Below are 22,769 nucleotides of genomic sequence, written 5' to 3'. Positions count from 1 at the left end.
ATCTCAGTAATATATCGTTCAAAGTCTTTTCACATGTTTTCAGCAACTATTTTACAGCATATTTAATGTGTTTGATGCAGACTTTAAGTATTTAAGTAACATAAAGGAAAGAGCGGTCTGACTCATTGACATATACTGTATAGTCTATATAGTCTCCCTTTATCTTTTAGGTTGCTACCAGTCCAGTCAATGTACATAAACATTGTTCTTACATTTTTATTTTTGTTTCTTTGTAAACTTTGAGGAAATTCTTCCAGCTATTATAAATTATTATTCCAGTTATAAAGAAATGACATGCACAATTGCGGAAAGTTCCTGCTCACTTTGACTATATGCTGGTAAAGTTTTGAGCTAATCTGTGACTTGTAATTTATATGTGCATACATCATCTTGTCATAATATCAAGTCTGACAATATCTAATTATTTAAATTACAGCAAAAAAAAGAATCCACAATATATTTCATGCACAAAAAAGGTTTGAATTTTGTACGCATATCTCAAGAACGTTGAGAAGAACAACACAAACTCAAAGTGTATGATCCTTGAAAAGCTGATGAAGAAGAACATAAGGAATCTGATGTGTGTCTTCTTGGGAGTTCTGCTCAATCACTGAATCATGAATCTACTGCACTAACAGAGCAGTGATGCATTTCTCAGCCAGTAGGTGGTGTCAGAGTTCCAAGAAAAAAATGCATTAGTTAGACCGTAACTCTTCTCGTAAAACTTAGCAATGATTTATAAATCTGGTTAAACTAGAGCTAAAGGTCAGCAGCAAACTCAGGTTCTGCACCAACTTCCAAAGAATTATTATACAATTATTCAAATAAAAAAGGGTTATTGTTTTATTTCTAGCACACCAAGCATGGTTAATACCAAGGGTGGACTGACTATATGATTGCTGTCGTACACACACACTTCCTTCTTGAGCTAAAAGAATCTTCATGGCTCTGTGATGGTTTCATCATCACTTGTATGACTTGTATGATAGACATTTATGTCACAAAATCTTTCAGTTTAAAAAACATTTATTTAGTTGATGACAACATTTAACCAAAGTGATCAGTATCTGTGAAGCAATAGAAAATATTATTGCAGTAGATAACCAGTCTGTCCTCACAGATGTGAAGTGTTCATAAGTGTTCATGCAGCCTCTTCTAATATGGAAACTCCATGAGTGTAAGTCTCTGTAAGTCGCTTTGGATAAAAGCGTCTGCTAAATGCAATGTAATGTAATGTAATGAGTGAGCAGAAAAGGAGCCTAAAGAGGTTTCTCACATTGTCTTAATGCAGAGCCATTACTTCTTCTACAATTTAACGAAACAGTTAATGACTCACTTTTATTGTGATTAAATGTTACCACCCACTTATTACTTCCATTAATTGTATTATCAAGAAATGTGATTTCATGCAAATTATCTAAACATTTTCTGTCTGTTCTCTGGGAAATAAAGACAGATCCCAGAGGAGGAACTGGAACTGTGGTGCCTTGGTATCAAAGAGCAGTCCAGATACATACAGCACAGCACAGCACAGCACAGCACAGCACAGCACAGCACAGCGTCTGACCAATGGACAAGGCTTATATCAAAGATGCAGTGTCTATCCGAGGGGAGCCATTTACTTTATTCAATTACCCCAAAACAATGTGACAATTATTGTATTTATCATATGGTGCTGGAGGGCTGCAGATAACAGGTAACTGCCATGGATAAACTGATGACCACTGCATTTTCTATTGATAACACTAATAGGATAAACAACAACATAATAATCAATATGGTTGTTTATTTCAGATGTTTTGATCCTCTCTTTTATGACAGGACATGCTCAAATTCAATTAACTTCTCCACTTATTTCAATGTTAAATCTAACCTCTCAGCCTCATTTAATTTTTTTAAGAGTTTGAGGTAAGTGCAATCACACCTAAACACATAAATACACATTAGACATATGCATTTATAAATCCATTATCCAAATAAGTTAACCTAACCAATGTTATTTAGTCAGTTTGGCTAACGATAATTGTATGTAATGTAATTTGAGCTCCATTGCATCAGTAATAAGCAATGTTTTGATCAACTTAATTCTGTTTTCTTTTTTTTTTTCATTTTGACTCACAATAATTGAACTTACCTGCTCTGGGTGTAAACTAATGTCTAGGTGATGAATAGTTTGCTGTAACATGACCCTTTTTAATTTAATAATGAATTTGATAAATACACAATGTAGACCCAACAGCACAAGACAACTGTCTCCAATCTTCTAATATATCCAATCTAGTCTTATTCTTTACTTTGTGTTACATGATGTCACGAAGTCTGACTGAGCCAAAATAAGAATAACTTCATTAGTTATTATTGACACAAAAGAAAGAAATGACACAAAAGTAAATCACAAAACACAAAGATTTTTATAATTATGATTATATGATAATAATAAAAAAAAGACCATAAATGTTTCTGACAGATTAAAGTACAGAGAAATAAAAAAAAAAAAAAACACTCTTCCTTTGAATGCAGGCAAAAAAAAGTGAAAAAGTCAAGCATCATCACAGAGCTGTGGACATAAAAAACAAAACAAAAAGATGAATGAAATGATTCTACACATAGTCAAATCTCTGGGTGGACTGCCTGCCGTCCACACTCTGGGCTTTGTAGGAGTCATTGTAGGCTGGACGGGGCCTGATGTCAGACTTGTAGACGGTGTGTTGAGAGGCAGGTTTGTAGGCCATCCCATCATACCTGAAGAACACCAGAAAATAACCAATTTTAAATAAAAGATAGACAAAGATAAAGAGTTTGAGGCATTTTAAGCTGCTGGAATGAAATTATAACATCAGGGCTCACTGCTCCACTCTCTCTGGGTGTCCCATCACTCATGAGAATATTAAAATAGTCAAAAACAATATGACTGAAAACATATTACAAGGAATAGATCTACAAGTGTGACTGGGAGAAGCATATAAAGACTGTTTGTATCGTTTTGCAAGCAGCCTCGTAAGCATTTGCAACTCTGCATTATATATGCAGAGAAAAAAACACACCTAAGGATTTGCATTTACATTTTGCTGAGTATGAGTCCTTAAATTTGAAAGGCATGAAGATTTTTACTGCTCGCAGCATAACAAAATATATCCGAAGGTGCTTTATATTGTTGTTCAGCTTTGTCAGAAGCCAAGATTTCTGTCTTTAAGTGCTTTCATTTAACAGTGGTGAACATACAATCTACACTTGTATTTTGTATGTAGCACCTGCTTACTAGACATTTCTGTTGGATCTCTGCTCTATTTAACAGCTTACTTATCTGTTACTTTACTGTGCTGAAGCAGAGAAGTTCTTGCAAAGTTGCTGCCATTCCCCACCAGTTCTGCTAAAGGTCAGAAAAGGTCACAGATTAGTTATTACTTCCCTCAATGATGGGACGTACCTTTGCTTGTTATCTGGAGTCATTCCACGGCAGGCCAGACACATCATGATGCCTCCAATGACCAATATAGCACCACCAATCCAGCCAACGAAAAGAGCGGGGCCAAAAGTGTACCTGAAAGAAGACAGTGATTACAGGAAAACATAACAAAGTGCTGCAGAATATAAAAGAAAATATCCTTGTAACTTAACCTTACCTTGGAGTCAGAGCTCCCGTAAGTCCACCAACACCTCCTCCATACATACCAAACCCTTCACCAGCATATGACGTGAACCGAAAACTCTGCACAATCAAGTTGGCAAAGGCAGACACGCCAGCAATGCCACAGACCCCTAAAAATTAAGAAAACACAATGGATTGAATAAAAAAGGTGTAGCTGCAATAACGGAACTAAACGTTGCAAACAAACATTACTGCAACCTGCAAGAAGGAACAAGATCCCGGCTGTCAGGGTCATCGTGGCCTTGATGTTGTCCTCCATGTTCCCCATTTTCAAGCACTTCAGTGCAAATATGGCGATAAGGCAGCCGATGACTCCCAGAACAATACCTACAATCATCAAGGCCCGGACAGCTTGGAGCAGAGCTGAAAGCCAAAGTTAGAACATTTAGAACATTTCTCATCACATTATTTCAGAGGTACTTGTACTTTCTTTGAGTATGTTTTCATCCTACTTTAAACGTATTACTTATAGTCACTTTGCAAGTTAAGATTTTTTGATGATGAAACATAGAATTAACAGATAAATTCTGTTGTATTTTCATACATGGATCTACCCAACAGGGTATACAGTTGTTAAGATTAGCTCCATCTCCTACACATCAATGCATCAATAATGTTAATCCTTCACAAACAATAATACAGCACAATACTTTCACACTTTTCCTGATAATTCTGTACTTCTGTGCTATTGTTATTGTATTCATATGCTCATTTTTTCAGTTCTTAATCTTACAATAAACCAGAAAGACAAAATGGTACACACACACACACACACACACACATTTACATATGTACAAATACACAGATATACAGTACATGCAAAAATACCTGCAGACACATATATACAAGAACAAAAATGGTACCTTCCAATCACCCTGAAATAAACTACTTAAAAAAATTTATTTCAGCAAAGACAAATAACCGATTTATAAAGCATATTTAAAGGAGGCTTTAAGTGTTTAAGGAACACTTCAAGTATTGAGTAATTAAAGTAAAGAAAGTGAAGTAAGGAAAATACAGAAGTGCAGCTATGTTTTATTCCAGCAGCAGCGATATCAAAATTAATAAAATAAGGCAGCATGTAATAAAACATACTGACCTAAATGGAATCTTTCAATGGCCTCAGATATTGTACCCGTACAATTCTAGACTTAAGCCTTTAAGAGCTTATGTACAATATGCTCTACACTACATTCAGCTGTTAAGTACAGAGTGTGGAAATGTACTTTACATTGTGTGACACTCTGGTAAAGCTTGTGCTTGCTCAGCTAAGCTTTGGATGTCTCATCAAATTTCCATTTGATTCCGGAGAGACACCATCTTTTCTGCAGTCGACTGCATTTTTATGCAGGGGGGGAAATGGAGAAAATCTGCCCTAAAACCTCCCAAATATTCTAAAGTACCTTCCAAGGTCCTTTGGAAAATGTTCTCCTTAATCCAACATGTGGAGGAATATTCGATAAACGTCTCTTTCTCTCTACGTGTAATTCTCTTACCTGGCAGTCCAAGTATGGTAATATAAGGTTTGCACTCTGTTCTGCCATATGTTGTCCGTACACATGAGTTCCATAACCCATAACAGAAAAACATTTCTTCACATGCAGAAGGTAGGCGCTCTACACACCACATGTTCATTTCTGTTGCAACTGTTATTAAGACGTGCCCCAATGCAGACAACATGAATCCTATTAAATAAATAAAGAAATGAATCATTGAGGCAGCCATTTTAGATGTCCCGCTCAAACCAAGTTAGTCATGGAGTCGTGAAATGGCAGCGTTGGAGCTCTTGCTTATCTTTTTGTATGCTTCAACAAGGAACAGCTCTTATCAGATGTTTACCGAAAATTAATTTTCATGGGACTTTCATGGGCCCAGTTTCGGGGAATGGTAGCAATGAATGTTCACCCCCTGGAAACAGAAGGGCGTGGTTAACCTTTCATTATTCATTTCCCATAATTTTAAGGAAACGCAGAACTGACATGATTCCTCTCCTCTCACACCATTAGTGTTTTTTTTTTTTTTTACAGTTTGATTATATAAATATACTATGCTATCATTTTATAGCCAAAATTCCAGTTTTGCGCAAATAAGTCACTTTATAATACAGCTTAAAAATTCACTCATGCTGAGGTTTTTTGCTTCACATTTGTAGATGTGACAATAAAGTTACATTTGATGATTCAATCAATAAATGATATAAAACCTTTTCTTTGAATCGCAGAAGTACTTTAGTCTGCGTTGATTCTGTTACATTTTTAAACATAAACAAAACCATTATTTTATTTATTTAATTTATTATTGTTTTTTTTTTTTTTTTTGTAAATCACAATAAGCCTCATTTTCATACACCATACTTTTAAAGTTAGACCATATTAAAATACCTGGCAGTCCCAGAATGGTGAAATACGGTCGGCACTCTGTGAAGCCAGAACTCTGCCGGACACACGACCTCCACAGGCCCGAATACGAGTACACGGCGGTCACAGGGTTGTCAAAGAGGTCCTCCGTCGCCCACTGGTCCATCCCCGTCGCCGCAATTACTCCCGCCACCCCTAACAGACTCAGTAGAAAGCCCAAGACCTGACAAAGAGTGGCTGCCATCGTGCTGTCTTTTCTCAAACGCTCTGGATTCAAAAAGCTAACGGCCTCTCCTCAGCACTACAGCTCTGTGTTTGAATTTATTATCAGCAGGTGTGAAGTCAAGAAGGACTTCACCAGTGACCCTGCTTGTTTGCACACAGCCCAGTCATATAGAAGAGGAGTTGGGTGGAGCGTATTAGTATAAATGAAATATGGTCAGTACTAGTTCTCCTTGGTGTGAACACGATGTGCTTCTCTAACCACTGATTATATGGAGTCAGTGTGATTCTGAAAGTTTTAATGACCTTTACTACAGTTGTAGATCTGCTACTTATGTACCTATGTGTACTGTGGGTAGATTTAAAATATACATAGGTCCCAGAGTTTCTTAGTTAAAGATGTTTTGAATTCAAGCCATCAAGCTTACAGGCCCTGAAAACATATTTCTATATGCGATGGGACATGAACACACTAAACATACATTAGTACATTATCTATAGCCGCTCATCCTTTACAGGGTCGAGGGTAACTATAGCCCATCCCAGCTGGGATGGGCTATGGGATGGGCTGACACTGGGTGAGAGGCGGGGTACACCTTGGACAGGTCTCTTGTTCATCACAGGGCTGAAACACCTATGGGCAATTTTAGAGTCACCCATTAACCTCCACCTCTTTGGACTGTGTGAGGAAGCTAGAGCATCTGGAGGGAACTTACACAGAAAGGTCCAAGGGTTCAAACCAAGAACCCTTTTTACATGTGTGTATTCATTTTAATGTCTGTGTTAGTTGGAAAGAAATTAACATCTATTTGAGTCAAATCTGATCAAACCACAACGACACAGTCCTGATGAGGCAATTTCCAAGCTCAGTTTTTGGATGTTAATCTCTTGAAGCAATAGTAACATTGTGACGTCTGTCATTGTTATGTCTTTGGCTCCAATGACTCCTGAGAGCCAAAAGAAACAAACAGAGTTTTAGAAAATTGTTTTGATACTTCGGTTATTGTGTGGATTAAATAAATGGTATATAGCATGTGAGCTTTAGAGATGCTGGTAGAACCTTACAGGCTAACTGTTTCCTGGTCTCCAGTCTTTGGTTAAGCTAAGCTAATGAAAGTGGTATCAATCTTCTCATCCAACTTTCCTGCAGAAAGTGAATAAGCATATTTCTCAAAATGTCAAACTATACCTTTAATAAATAACACATAATTGTGTTTTATTTTCTTTTGCATGAATATATCAGTGTTAATGCAAAAGATTTTCAGGGGTTATTAAAAAAGCTGTTTCTGCCTGCCTGAATAATATAATATAATAACCTTAGCTGTCATTCATGTTTCTTTATCTCCTGACATTAGACATACAGTCTTATCTTTTAATGGTTGAGAAAAGCATGTACATTGAGCACTGTATCCTGTTTACAGCATCTTGGTTGAGTCATATCCTAATTATGGGAACCCTGAATGTGATGGGATAGGCTGGGTGTGACAACATCAGCCAGGACACCCAGATGTGCATGTTTTTCTCCCATTTAAAGCTGGTTTAAAGTAACTTCCTGGGTATTACACTGGTTTTGATCCAGGATAAAACCCTGAAATAAGGCATTAAAATTAGGTTAAAGGTATAAAAATGTGTGCTCATTAATATCTTTACAATATCTTGATACATTGAACAGAGCAAGTGCTAAAGTTTATCCAGAACACTAAGTACTAAAGTTATTTGCATGTTCTTATGTAACATAAACTGGACTGTTTTGTTCTTGAAGCATGACATTAACAGGCTGCGTGTGTTAAGCGATACTGCATGACACTGTTGTTGGGGTGGCTGCTCTGTATCGTTGTGCCACAGGCAGCCAGTCAGGCAAAAGTAAATACTGATATGATTGTAGTGAACTGAAACCAATTTGCCTGGGGCTGATAAGTTGAAGAGAACCAGTGAGACACCAGGACTGAGTCGAAACTGGGTTGGGACCTTGTTCAGAGTAACAAACATATTTTTACCTCTTTATTTAGCGCTCTTGCTTTCTAAACATGAACAATGGGATTTCTAAATTATTCAATGTGATAACTCGCAACATCTTAATGACGTTAAATGTTTCTGGCTCCTGGTGGTAAAAGATTCAAAGTTCAAATATTATTTAGTAATTTGAGAATGATATATTATGACACGTGATACAGTATGTACAACCACTGATAATTTATATTTACCCTCTGTGCAAAGACCAAATTAAAAAAAGAGGTGAATAAGGTTAAACCTTATGTTTAAAGGCAGACTAGACCTCTCATGTGACTCGTTGCACAATAAATCACTGATGAAGTATTGTGAAAGTAGTTCAAACGACCCACCCAAGTGAAGGAACTACTCTCTCTCCCACACATTCACACAGGCGACCTGATCTGATCACTGTCTATAGAATAGCATATCTAATAGATAACATTAGCATGCTGCTTGCTGCTCTAATGATTTTTGTGGGCTACTGTGCAAAGCCATTTGTCTCCCACCAGGCTGAACCTTAAGCAAACAACTCTCCTATCATGAGCTGCCTTTACAAATATACATTAAAAGAGAAACTACTATATGTATTTGCCAAGTAGCTGTGATCATATGATGTTTTCATTGTAAAGATGTTTGTTATGCCGTGAATAAGATTTCTTCCTGGAAGAAGCAGTAAATCAGTGGTGAGTGGTGTTATACGCCTTAACAAGTAGCAGTGGGTCAGTCAATATGCTAAACTTTGCATTTACATTTACATTTAGTCATTTAGCTGACACTTCTATCCAAAGTGTCTTAGAAAATAGGGATACAATCAGGTAAAGTGTGACAAGGACACATTAGAGCAGAAATAAGTACTGTGACAGTTCTGGAGGGGATAGTTGTAGCATGCTCTGTGGCTCTGCAGCCAAATAATGTTGAAACCCGCAGATTGTTATTTTGGAGAAATCAAAAATGGCATACTTGGAGTCACCAATTAACCAATTCAGTGTGGCCCCAGTCCCAGCCACTAACTACCCAACCATGGAAAGGCCCCACCGGGTGAGAGGTTAGAACCCAGATCCTTCTAAGCTGTAAACACAACTCTGACATATTATAAAAAAAGATATGGATGAACTAAACAAAATGAGACTCACAGACAATGTTTGAATCATGGCTGGATCTGTCATTAAGTCACTACTGTTTTATTTTTTTGCAGCGTAGAAAATTATAAGGCCAAGCAATCCAGCAGACTACTTGTTTGTCTGTAAGGCATCGCCTGCTGGAAGGTTTGAGTATTTGCCAATGCACCACATGTGCAATAGCTATAAGACTTTATATCTAGTCATTTTGCCATTCAGCACCTACTTACAGAACAAGTTGACAAGCTCGCATGGCTACCACTGAACTAACAACGCCTGCAGGTGTCTCTATAAGTTATGTATCCCTTACCTTACAGGCTGCAGCACTGTGTCATGAGTTTCCCAGAAACATCTGTCTCTTTAGCAGCTGAATGCTTCACTCTGAACTGGTAGAGGTGAACTGCAGAGTTGGGTATTGCTCTGCGAGGCTGGATGAAAAATCAGGAGACACGATTACAATTGATTGCCTCTGGGCCACGAATATCTGTACAAGACTTCATGACTATCCATCGAGTTGTTGTTGAGATATATTGGTCCTTGAGGTGGTGGACCAACCAACCGAGAGCCATGTAATGCAGCTAACATAGCTAAACATATTTGATTAGAGCAACCAAAGCTAACTCAGTGGAAAGCTTTCTATTAAAGGTCCATTGTGTCAGATTTAGGGGACTCTATTAACAGGCAGAAATTGAATACATCATGCGTAACTATGTTTTAATTAGTGTCTTTTCACTGAATGAAAATATGAATTGTTACATTTTCTGTCACCTTAGTATGAGCCTTTTCTATCTGCAGATGTTGTGGTCCTCTTCCATGGAGTCCGCCATGTTAAACTACCATATTTCTACAGTAGCCCAGAATGGACAAACTATATACTGACTCTAGATTGGGCCTTTTACACTTTTCATTTGTTTCATGGCTAACAGTTTCTCCAAACCATGAGGTACACAGTGAAGCGAGACAGTTGCAATCAGCAACTACACAGCTAGATGCCACTTAATGCTACTCACAAGCTTTTTAAGGGGTTAAAACTTGTTAGTGAGTGAGTCCTCCCTGATGCAGTCCCACATATGTCATATAACTGGCATGTAGCACAATCTGCTGTCATTTTCTCTGACTTTGAAAATAAAGAAAGAGAAAAAGTTTAGGGGACAGACCTTGAAAGAAAATTTCCACACGAACTTCTATTTTGAACTCCAGTCAAGAGCTCTATTACCACTCAGGGTACAATAAGAAAACACTAGAAAGAGATGTGGTGAAATGATGAAAGGCTGTCTCAGAAAATGGTAGAAAAATGGCCCATTTACTTTCTTCCACCTTTTGGGTGTCTAAATGGATTTTTATTCAGTAATCAGTGCACTGCTGGCTGATGGACACTAGAGGGCAGAGTGAGTGCAGAGAACACAGGCGGCTGTCACAGCAGGGCGCAAACTTGCTGGGAGTGTGATAAGAAGGCCTTTCGCATAACAAGGCCTGCAGTGAATGTGCTATTTCTCTGAGGGCATCAGAACTTCTACAAAATATGAGCAGGTCAGGAGGAGGACAATCAGGATTTCAGTACATATTTCTTTTTGTGCATGAGAGTGCATATGACAAGTCAGCATGAGTTAAAGCTATTTAAAAACAGGATTAATATGAGCTAGAAGGCAGGGCGAGTGATCTAGTTGAGGTAAATGAGTCACACGAGTTCCCACTCTTATCCACTTCAAACCCCCCAAACAATGAATGCTACCTGTGCAGCCAGGGAGACGAACACACCCGAAAAACACACACACACACACCCATAAATCTGTTACGTTTGAAGAATGAGAGAAAACTTCAAAAATCCCTGAGCAATTAACCAATCACAGTCCAGCAGGACAGTGTGACAGAGTGCACACATCATTGGTCGACAGGCTCGCATCCGTTATGCTTTCAGTGGGGCGAGATCTAAATTAGAGAGCCAATTAACTCTGCTAATAGCCCTCTCCTATTTAATCTGGAAGACAATGGGGATTGAAGAAGAAGCTTTTACAATATCCTCTTTCTGCCACGATTCTGAGGGTCTGCGTTTGCCTCCTTGTTTTCACTTCAATTAGCCCAGTGCTTTCTATGATTAAGTACCTATAATTATTTTTCAATTAAGGCTTTGATCTGGTGTGTACTGTATACAGCTCCTTAGCGTGCATGGAAGAATGAGGATGAAACAGTAAATTTGTTCCCTTCTGTGTTGTGTTGATGAGGGTGCAAGTGAGATTAAGCTTGCAGAGCTGCTGGGAGAGCTGCAGCTGCAAAACTTGATCAAACATTGACGAGATTTATTTTTTCTTTCCAGTGTCAAACTTTTTTTAATCAACCTTTTACTTCATCCACAATAACAGAGCTACTCGTGTTCAGTGCATCAGTGATGACATTTTTTTGCATTTTTATGCATTTCTAAAATCATGGTAACACTTTGGATTAGGGAACACATTTTCACCATTAACTACAAGGCCCCAATAAGGCACTGGTTATTCATATCATTATTCAGAAACAACAATGCATGAAATAAATTGACAAAATTAAATCATGGTGTAATAGAGGTAGAATAAGGCTATGTAGAATAAGGTGTTAATATGTGCTTAATTATTACTAATAGATGGTTAGTATGCTACTTATATGCATATTAGTAAGCACCTAGTTAAAGGTGAATATGTGTTCCCGAATATAAAGTGTTAGCAAAATCATAATCCAGTGTGGCACATTTCCTCCAGAAACTGACACAATTTGCCACAATTTTACAGCCTGATGAGGGCCAATCAGTAGCTGTGTCCCAATTCCATACTATATATCGCTCCTCAACAGGTTTTATGTAAGTAGTACAAAATGTCCAATTTTTTAAATGTGCTGTTGATGGACACTACTGTCCCACAATGCAATGCATGATGGAAATTGAGATGCTAAATGCAGATGGTGCTCCAGAAATATCTCACAAAAAAAATAATGAAGCAAATGAAGCATGTGACTTTCATATTGTGAAGTTTAAAGGTCTTCAGTCAAAGGTTCTTTGACTGAAGTTTAAAATTTGATTCAGGATTCAATTAATTAAAAATGAATTAATTTAAATTAATAGATTTTTTTATGCATTATTTGTAGTTTTGTCATTTTTATTTCTAGTGTGTGTGTGTGTGTGTGTGTGTGTTTTGACCTGGGTCGCTTGCTGCCACTGTATGCATTGTATTGAATATGTATCAGTATGTGTAAGAAACTTTTAAATGCAACCTGGAAACTCAGAAAAAAGTCTGCAATCTGTTTGTGCTGTACACTTTTTTTCCCCCTCTTTTTTGTCTGATGTAAGATCTTACACTTGGATATTTGCTCTTTGTTCCGTTTTTATTAAAATATCTATCCGTCATCAACATAAGCTTTCAGAAGAGGGGTTAGTGTTTATTGCAATAGGAGGCACGCTGGTAATCATTATATAGTAATTAATCATCAATCATATATAATATATCACATATTGTAATTGTTGTTATAAAAGATCCTGTTATTTATAAAACAATATATAAAAGTAGACTGTTGATATGATTATCATATGTATTTCTTTAGTTTGCAGCCTCTAGTTTGCTTGTATTTGTGCTCTTTGTACTGACTTAAAACAGCACTCTGCACTCTCATGCGCAACAAGTTACTTAATAACACTTACAGGCTATTATAATTCTTCTGTTTACTCAGCTGCCTGACCTGGAAAGTAGGTCGTCCAGGGTAAAATGACAGTCTGGGTTAATTGTCTGTAAAGCTGCAAAGATTAGAAGAATTCACTATAAAATGCAGCCCCGGGCATGGTGAAGAGGTAAGACATGCTTTGTAAAAGGAAGGCCAAGGATCAAATACTGTAACAGTGATTCATCCAAAAAAAAAAAGAGCCATGTTAAAGTCAACCTCAAATCTGAATCCGTGTTTTCATCTATATATTTACTTAACTGAGATTTTATAGTGCATCAATCAATAAAAATAAAAATGACAATGAAATAAAAGCAATATAGATTCAGACCCATTCCGCCTGCAAATCCTATTAAAAGTTTTCAATGAAAAAGTACATTCCTCATATTTGTGAGCTTCTTCCTGTATTTGAAGCATGGACTCTTCCAGCTAGCGAGGAGTGAGAATCAGAAATCCATTGAGAGGCCAGTAATTAACTCCTTTACTGTAATTAAAACACTAGAGTCTCTTAAGGGTGTCAGGCTCCTAATGAGTTGTGACATTTTAGAGGCTCCGCACACCCAAAACTGTACTGTCACTGTGCGCTACCTATACGCAGACAATTCTGCACAGCGCAAAGAAAGTGTTCACAGCTGGGCTGGGAAGAAGAAGAAAAAATAAAAGGAGAAGGGAAGAAAGAGAAAGATGGGATGCTTTCATTGCCCTAGAAGGGTAGAGAGAGGAGGAAATAATGAAATATCAGGGCTTTGTGAAAAATAGAAAAATAAAAATGGGAGGTGCAGGTAGCGGTGCGGTTGTGGGGAGGATGAAGGGGGGGGGTTAGGAATTGTGTCTGAAACATTTTGTATGACCTCCTCCCTTGCCCATCCATCAGGCAGGCTGGCTCATTATTCTAACTAGCCAGTTCTTTTCTTCTGTTGCGGGACGCCATCAGCTGCAATCTGCATGCCAATTATCGGGCAGACCCCCTGATACCCCTGCATGGAAAATGATCTGTCAAGAAAAAAAAAACGAAAACGAAAAAGCGAGAAGGCTTGTGCACTGTAGCCCCAATCTCTCCACCCCACCTCCCCCCACACCATCTCCCCCTTTTACACTCTATTCCTCTCTCTCCGCTTTCCTGTACAGCAGTGACAGGGCTTCCTAGAAAATTAATCTATGGAAAGAGAAGAAAAAAATTATAAATGTAGCTATTCTCCCACTCCGGCCGCTCAGTTCTCTGGGCTCCGGAGGGCAGGGGAAGTGGAGTTTGTGATAATTGCCCGGGAGAGGGGGGCGATAACAAAGGGACACTCTTCCCCTGAATGTTACACTAAGGGCAAGAGGAGCGGTCATGAAGCAACCATCATGCTTTTTCCGCTCCCAGGTATGCTCCCTTTTTTCCTTTCATTTCCATCTATTTCATCATCAAATTACAGATGAGATGAGCTGCCATTTCCGATCGCTCTCTTGATCTCTTAACTGTGCCGGATAGGCAGTACCAGGAATAAAGAAATTTCATGTCAATGGGCCATCTGGTAATCACTATAACCACATGAACTGTGCCCGATGACCATAAACAAAACCTGAATACATTTAAAAGACACAATTGACCATTTGTTAAGTCCTGCCCACACAGCAATGAAAACTCTAGTTTCCTTGCTCCCTTTACGGTTCATCCCGCAGCGGCTCCAAGCCAGCGAGCCGGGCTTCTTACCCATTTAAAGTTTGAGAATAGGTTGAGATCGTTTCGGCCCCAAGACCTCTAATCATTCACTTTACCAGATAAAACTGTGAGACTCTGAGCTAAAGATAAAGTTGCATGTCCCGGGAAAAGAGTCCACAATCCAGTCCACAATCCATGGAAAAGACATGGAAATAAGCACTCCAAGAAGTGCTAATGTTTGCCTAAACTCAGATAACATCCAGGACTGGCTGGAGTGGATGTGCTAGTCACTCCAAGATCTAACTCCTTGGCCTTGGCAATAGCAGCATCATTAGTAGTAAGGTAGTAAGCTAGTTAGCCACACTTTTTTCTTCTTTTCAAACTCTTGAAATGAGTTACTTCATCCCAAAAACAGCATTACCTTGACACATGGAGAAAAAAGCTTGACATGGCTTCCACACCAAGTTATGACTGGACAACCACTTCTCAGATGAAGGTTTTAACTAATGGTCAATTTATTTACTTTTCATTCCAGCTACTTTTTGGGACTCTGGAATATGTGAAAGGTGGCTGGCAAATGGTGACTTCTGGAGGGGATCAAGGGATCAAACAAAAGGATAAAATCATGACAACAACTTTGCTTTCTGTTCTTAAAGCAAAATCCCTGTTGTTCCTTCCTTAAGAGATGAAGCAATGAATCTATGAGAATGACAGTTAAGAAAAAACCCACAAAGCCAACCTGATCCTGATTTCTAGCACAAAGAGGAGAAACGCTGAAGCCAGGAGAGGAACAGTCACTCTGCAGAAGCAGCGGAGAATTGGGTTTGCTCTGTCTGCCTTTGTGGTGCATGTGTGTGAGCTTTGATTAAAGACAGAAGATTCTTTAAGCACATTAGGGCCATTTTGTCCAATTGTTTCACACCCTCTTCCATATCCACCCGCACAAAAGATACAGACTGCAGCACAGAGTGACGCTCACCCGCTTTACTCTGCTCTATCACACTGAGCAGGCCCAGTGCAGACACAAACACCAAGGACCAGAGGAATTATGCTCTTGTGTAGTACTAGTAGAACAATAAGTGTCAATGTAATGTCGTATCACTGTAAGGGCTGATGAAATATTTATATACAAAGGCAAAGGAAACAAAACTTGTGTCTAAAAAATATATATTTTTAAGACATAGTCGCCAATCAAACATCCATCAGATTCAGAGTTCTCACAAAGGACAAGTGTAATATCTTGTGGTTGTAGCAGCACTGATAGGGTCAGTAACTGATACGGTTGTAGAGCCAGAGACCCACTTCTGTAGCCTGCAGTGCATTTGTGCGAAATCTGTGCAGCATTAAACTAACAGCACATGCATTTCATTTGCAATCATCCCCTAAATTCAAAAGTCTCGGGGTCTGACGCAGAATTGCAGCGAACAAAACTGCATTTCAATATTCACAGAGAAGAGGAAAATGACTCTGTTAGCATACTCAGTAAGAGAGCTCAACCCAGGCCAGCCAGCCACCATACCCTAGAGTAATAATTAAGAATCCTGTCGCTGAGTTGTCAGTAGTCAATTACACCTCCTGTTCACTCGGGCGCACGATCTGACTGCAAGCAATGCGAAGACACTGGAGCTGTCATCAGAGATGGAAAAAGAAGGAAAATGACTGAAATGAAGATTACTGTGGAGTGGGGATTTTGAGCAGGGTTTAACAGTCTCTGTCAGGAGGTGAGTGCTGAATGCGAGTGACCAAACGCCCTCCCAAACATGAAACCATTATTGCCGATTACACAGAACGGGGACTTTGGTGGTGCATTAATTGAAGCTTTGGCTTGCATCAGTTTCCAATTACTTTTATGCTAGCCTACGGTTAATGCAGTGACAATGGATGGTAGGAACAGGCTCCACAGATGGAGGACTGGGTATGAAAGGAGGGAGGTTCTTGTTGTCACTGAGTGTGAATATAGTCAGATGTGGGAGGCAGAAAGGCTGCAACGCTGCTGCTCTGAGTATGATTATGGAAATATTTTACATACAGAACTGTTTTATGCCAAACATCAACAGCTAAAACACATGGAGTTGACGTTGGCCACAAGCTGCACCAGCTGGTTTTAAGGTCAAACTTTGCCTAGTGGAGATTCACACATCACTAAATAAAATCATTTTGTATCACACTAGTTCTTACATAGAGCTGTATTAGCTATTACTAAATATTTACAGTGCAGTAAAATATGACATTAATTAGCAGGTGCCTACTGACAGAGGTCAACATATCTTACACTTAGACATAAAATTCTGTCATTGATCCACAAATACACCTCAAAGACAAAACATTCTAACAATGATGTTAAATTACCCAGTAATGGCTAGGTTAGCATCATTGGATTTTCCCACACATTCCAAAAAAGAGGAGCTGCAACATCCAAAACAAAAGGCCCCAAAACAAAACCATTTTCAGGTGATTATTATGAAAACATTTCTGCCATATTCTGTAAATAGAGATGCCTAAATCTGAAACACTGCTTCTTTAAATGATTATCTTTAGCAGTTCTCTTACAGGAAAGTTTTCTCAAAATCATTTTCTACTGTAAATCATATTTTTTTAAAACATTTATTTAAACTGAAAAAGCCATTGAGGTTTTCCTGACTTACAACGCTGTCAAGTTACAAACAAATAAGACAAATACAAAAAACTAAATCAGTTCCAAGTTACACATCAAAGGAGGAAGGTTTGTGATCATGGTTGTAAATTGTTCATAGATTGGTGGAGTAATGATTCATTTGTTTTGGGCCCTGAGAGAAAATGCTCTCATTTAAACAAGTTTGGTTGAAACCCAAGTTCCAGTCAAACAACATGCACGTTTCCAACAAGGTTTTTATAGTTAAACAAATGCCAACACTTATTATGCCTCTCTGACAGAGAAGACTATCCCACCTTACAAGATACCATGATGAGTACCACAGCTATCACCAGTAATAAAGCTGAGGGCCAAATGATAGGAAAAGTTGAGGAAGCAGGAATTCTACAAATTCATTACTGTAATCCAAAACTGACTGGAGAACTGCCTCAATGATCCTCTTTCTACTAATGATAGGGCAGATAGCTCTTTTCCTTTAGAAGAAGCCACATTTTGATGCAGTTTGCTCACACGATTGTCTGTATGGTATTCAAATGTAAATTTCTCATCAAGCCAGATGCCAGGGTATTTATATTCAGTAGCTTTCTCAATGTTAGATCCATTTGCAGTGAATATATACTGTTATAATCAACATCTCTAACTCAGCACTAAACAGCATGATGTTTGTTTGATTTGCATTAAGTACCAGTTCAAGATTAATAAGAGCATCTTGCAGAGAAGTAAATGAATTTTGCAGTGGTTAGTTGTACAGAATCAGCAACACAGAACATAATAGTGTCATCAGCATAAAGATGAATTTGACAGGCAATGTAACTGATATTACTGTTAAAACATTCAGTGAAGAGGACAGGACACAGAATTGAACCTTGTGGACACTCCCTGGCTTCACATACTAAAGTCTCTCTCTTTTGACAGTAAATGTCAAAAAACAATATGTTTTTGTATTGTATAAAGCAGATATTATGTTCTAAGTGTAATAGCAGAAATAGAGCTCTAAATCCAGATCAGTGTAGACTTTGTACACGATGACTCTTGAAAAACAGGCCTTGCATTGGTTATCTACCAAAGGTTCTAGGATTTGAAATGATACGAAACTTATAAAAAAAATATTCCTGTTGTAATAGAAACATTAAACATACAGACGAGTGACAAATTAAAGGAAAAAACTAAATTAATGACAGGAGAAAAATAGTGAGTGCAGATGTCATCAAATAGTTTGATGACTATGCAAGTTTCATACTGACGTACGGCAGATGCCAGATCTTAACCCAATTGAACCCCTACAGGAGATTTTGGTTAGACAGCCCTCTCTGCCACCATCATTAGAATACCACATTAGGGAATATGTTTTGGAAGAAGTTCAGCATAGAGCACAACACCTTACCAAGACAGTTTCCGTGAATTTGTCACCTACCTCTCCATGTTGACTGTGACAGTTGGAAAAAAAAATGCAGTTTATCCTGTCCAATTGAAGTCCTGGACTCAATGGTTTGCAGAGCTTCAAATACATTGTCAGGAGACATTGAATGCCCAACATCAGCAAAGTGTCTATTGAGAACTAGGCAAACCACTTTCTGTTCTGAAATCAAGCAGTCACCATATTTAATATGTGCAGGTAGGGAGGTGGTGCTTTTATTTTCATTTGAGTTTACTGCTTCCCAAAATTTTGCAGGGTTTGAATAAGAGCAAGTAATTAAGTCCGATAATAATTTGATCTGACGTTTCTGACAGATGAAGTGCACTCATGTCTAAGCTTTCTAAATAATGGGCTGGATCCCCCTGGAGTGTTTGGCAAGTGACCAGGCTGTGTTCTTTTCCTTAAATAAAGTTCATGATTCAGGTGAAAACCAAGAGGTTAATCTATCTTTAATTATAAACCTTTTGAGAGAAAATTCAACGCCATTTCATATTTTATAGTGTATGTCGCTATGGAAAAGTGTCTGCTACCATTTCATCATGTTGACACCTTTAGATGATATGATAAACATACATATACATATAAACATACACATGCTGTCTTCTTAAAGGATGAGTGTGTAAGATTTTGTGGTATCTAAGAGTGTAGAACCTACAGTGACATGATGATGAAAAAGTGTGTTATACTTGTATACGTATACTAAATAATGAATCAATGGACATTTTTGGCAGTTAGGTCACAGCTCATGATGCTTCTTTACTGGCTAAGCTAAGTAGTTACTAAGAAATTAGTTAGTGGTTAACATATAAACGTTACATATAAACTCTGTAATGGTTTAACTATTAGATAAAACACACACATAAACACACATACTGCACATACATCTACCGTATGCTGTATGTGTGCATACTGTAGCTTGTCATGTGCTGACAAGTAAAGGCTTAGGTATGTATAGTACCATGTAATGGGTGCTACTTCATATGGCTGGAATATTCCCATTTACTCTAATGCATACTGTTTGAGACTTATTGAAGGTTATGCGTGTTGCTTTAGGGTACATTTATGTTGATAGGGTTGTAAGCAGTTCTCATTTACTGTCCTCTGCTGATGAAATGCCACCAAACACCAGAAGACCTGAAAGACCTGAGAGAGAAGTTCTGTTTTAGCAGAGTTTTCACACTGACCTACTTTTGTTCATTCTTTGCCTTTCATTGAAAACTCGAGCTACTGTAATTATTACCTCTTTAGAGGGCCACGTTTAATACCCAAATGTATTATTAGCTGGATTTGCTACAAACAGATTAAACAGAAGCAAGAAAGGCTTAGGTAATTTGATAATTGCTTTTGGCACCTGTGTTTTGTGCTCGTCTCCCTGTAGCTGAGCAGAAAGAATCCCTCAGCAGAGTTTTTAGCTTCATAGTGAAGGCAGAGAGGGCTGAGGAGCAGCTCAGCACCCCGCTGTGGGACTCTCTGAAAAGGCTACGCTCTCACGTCTGCTCCACATTGCCCCTGCTCAGCATGTCTTAGATTCAACCACATCCAGATTTTTATCACAATATGAATTAAACCTTGATTTTCTGTCCACTCAGCAAGAGAGCACCACCGGTGATATTGGGGATACATCGTTTCAAGCTGTGGACAGGCAATCCACTAAGGTATGCAAAGGAATATAAACTGGCTAGCTTTTTTTTTCTTTTTTTTTTTTTTTTTAAAGTGATGGCCTCAAAATTCCAATAAAGGTTCTTGACACTGATTTGTATTTATTTATTTCATTTTTCACCTATCCTCATATTCAAAGCCTTTCTGTTTCCACTCGGTCTCTGTGGATTCTTGCTTGCAGAAGGGGGAGGAAAAAAAAAGAAAATTAAAAGCCATCAGCTAATGTGTCGCCTGGTAATGAAATAAGAATCTGACACTTTCTCGCATTGAAATGCAAAAGAGGTGTCCTGGCGTTACCCTGGCAATTTATCATAAAAGCCAGTGAATTTCTACTTAATATACATGAGGTACAGTGAATTATTACAGGGCTTGCCATTATAACAAACTTCTCAAAGTGCACAGACAAAAGGGTCAAGTATATTATTTTCCCTTACGTCACTCGGATGGATGATCTAAATGGCTTTCTGAAGTTGGGGAATTTCATACTTTCTTTGAATATGTTTTATACTTTGTCCCATTTTGCACAAAGCAACCCTTTTTACCCTCTGTTCGCTTTTTTGGTGGAGAGAAAATGGAAGAGAGAGGGAACAGAGAGGCAGGGCGAAAAATGTCACCTGCTAGTATCAGAGTGCTTTTCAGCTCTAATTCATCTCTGCCAGCAGCATGTCTCTACTTTCCCTTTCTTCCTGACTACAGCGAAATGAGGCCTACAAGTCCAATGATTCACCTCGTTGCCAGCCTCTTGGCTTTTTCTAAATGCAGAAAAAGTAACGTTGATAACAACATGAAAGAATCTGCATCAGGCCGATGAAACAACACCAAGTCGAAAAACTCATGATTAATCACTCTCTCTTAATCTTGTAATTCCGCCTGGTTAAAATAATCAATAGTTAACAATGCCTGTTATTGATATATGAGCCTACTACATTCAAAAAGTGTAGTCACTGAGGGACAATGGTGAATAATGCCCAATAATATCAAGTATGCTGTACTGCATTTGATTGATGAGTTTTGCCAAGCGACCTCAAACTGTTTATGCATCTGTCAAATGAATGATTAATGAAAAGGAAGCTAATATTACCCCAAACAGGATCATATTTGTGTTACCAACAACTTCCAAAACTTAATGCATCAGTGTTGTCAATATGTCCACCACATAATAGTAAAATTATGATTGTGTATCACTTGTAACGCAAAAGAAATTGTGTATGCCGCTTGATAAAAACCAACTATGCCGTTCTTGAAGTGTATTATTTCATGTTTTTTGTGATTTGCCCATACAGTCACTCTATGTATTCTTCATTGAATAAATATGAACTGTTTATATGATTTATAATCAAAGACCACACTCTAGCTTTGATAGGTGACCTAACTGGAGCCCTGGGAGTGTGAAAATGCATTAAAAGTGACACATCCAAGTGTTTTGCCGTAGAATGAGGACTGTCATATCAACATATGATGCATGTAGTCACTGATAATGTATAATTTATATGACACATTTTCACTGAGGCGTGCATAATGCCATTATCATACTGGAGAATGTTTTTAGTTCTCCCAAGGGACATCTCAACAAATCACCATGTCTCAAGCAAACCAGGGCCAAAGATTAATGATAAACATGACAAGGACAAATTAGAATATGTAGAAGTTAGCATGTGCAGGCCACGCCAAATATCCTGGAGCTAAATAAATAGACATCCATTCTGATCTGTTCCCTGTTGTCCAATTTTATAAATAGTCCTGTCGGCCTATTTATGGACTGCTCCAGTATGTGTTTTTATACAGACAAAAGCTTCAGCTGTCATGTGTAATAATATTGTTGTCAGCATCACTAAACCTAAACTGAGCTAACAGCAGTGATGGAAGACGTACTCGGATTCTATGAAAAGTCGAAAACCAATTTAATACTAGTTCTGCTCTCAAAACAATTGTTTGTGATTGGAAATGTCCTGTAACTTTGTACTGTTTTGGAAATATTCTTGTAAAAACTTGGATGAGAAGGATCATACCACACTCATGTCTGTCCATTACATATGAAGCTACGGCATAAGCTACGGAGACTGATACATACACCTATCTTTTAATAATTTTATATGAGCTGCCCACATGTTTTGTGTGTATAATCTTGATCCAAAATAAAAAGTAACTATAAGTGTAGCTAAAATGTAGAAGGGTCCAGGTAAAATACAGACAGAAATGGAAATGAAGTGTGTTTAAGTACAATACTGAGTAAATGTGGTCCTTTTGCACCTCTGGGTAGCATTCACAGTAACAATAACCTCTTGTCTCATGGTGAGTATCTCCCTGAGTCTTGCCTGCGGTGAATCAGAGAAAACTTTATTGTTTTTGATGGGGAGCATAAATCCCAATAACCATCAGTAGTGAGTGCTAAACCAT

At 38.2% G+C, this 22,769-nt stretch overlaps 1 protein-coding gene across 2 annotated transcripts; it reads right to left on the bottom strand.

Moving 5' to 3' along the window:
• Positions 1–1,766: 1,766 nt before the first annotated feature.
• Positions 1,767–6,377, bottom strand: LOC104940021 (claudin-18). Of its 2 annotated transcripts, none has more exons than XM_010756579.3 (5): positions 6,031–6,377; positions 3,848–4,012; positions 3,624–3,759; positions 3,428–3,541; positions 1,767–2,742 (listed from the first exon to the last, which is right to left on the bottom strand). In XM_010756579.3, the coding sequence occupies exons 1-5, from the start codon at positions 6,248–6,250 to the stop codon at positions 2,601–2,603; spliced, it is 777 nt and encodes a 258-aa protein (XP_010754881.2). In that variant the 5' UTR covers positions 6,251–6,377; the 3' UTR covers positions 1,767–2,600. The 2 variants fall into 2 exon arrangements, with proteins under 2 accessions (XP_010754881.2, XP_027145760.1); XM_027289959.1 differs by lacking the exon at positions 6,031–6,377 and adding an exon at positions 5,146–5,426.
• Between the last annotated feature and the right edge of the window lie 16,392 nt (positions 6,378–22,769).

The sequence above is a fragment of the Larimichthys crocea genome, chromosome XVII (assembly GCF_000972845.2).
Source record: "Larimichthys crocea isolate SSNF chromosome XVII, L_crocea_2.0, whole genome shotgun sequence".
NCBI lineage: Eukaryota > Metazoa > Chordata > Actinopteri > Sciaenidae > Larimichthys > Larimichthys crocea.
This window is presented reverse-complemented; position numbering and strand designations above follow the sequence as displayed.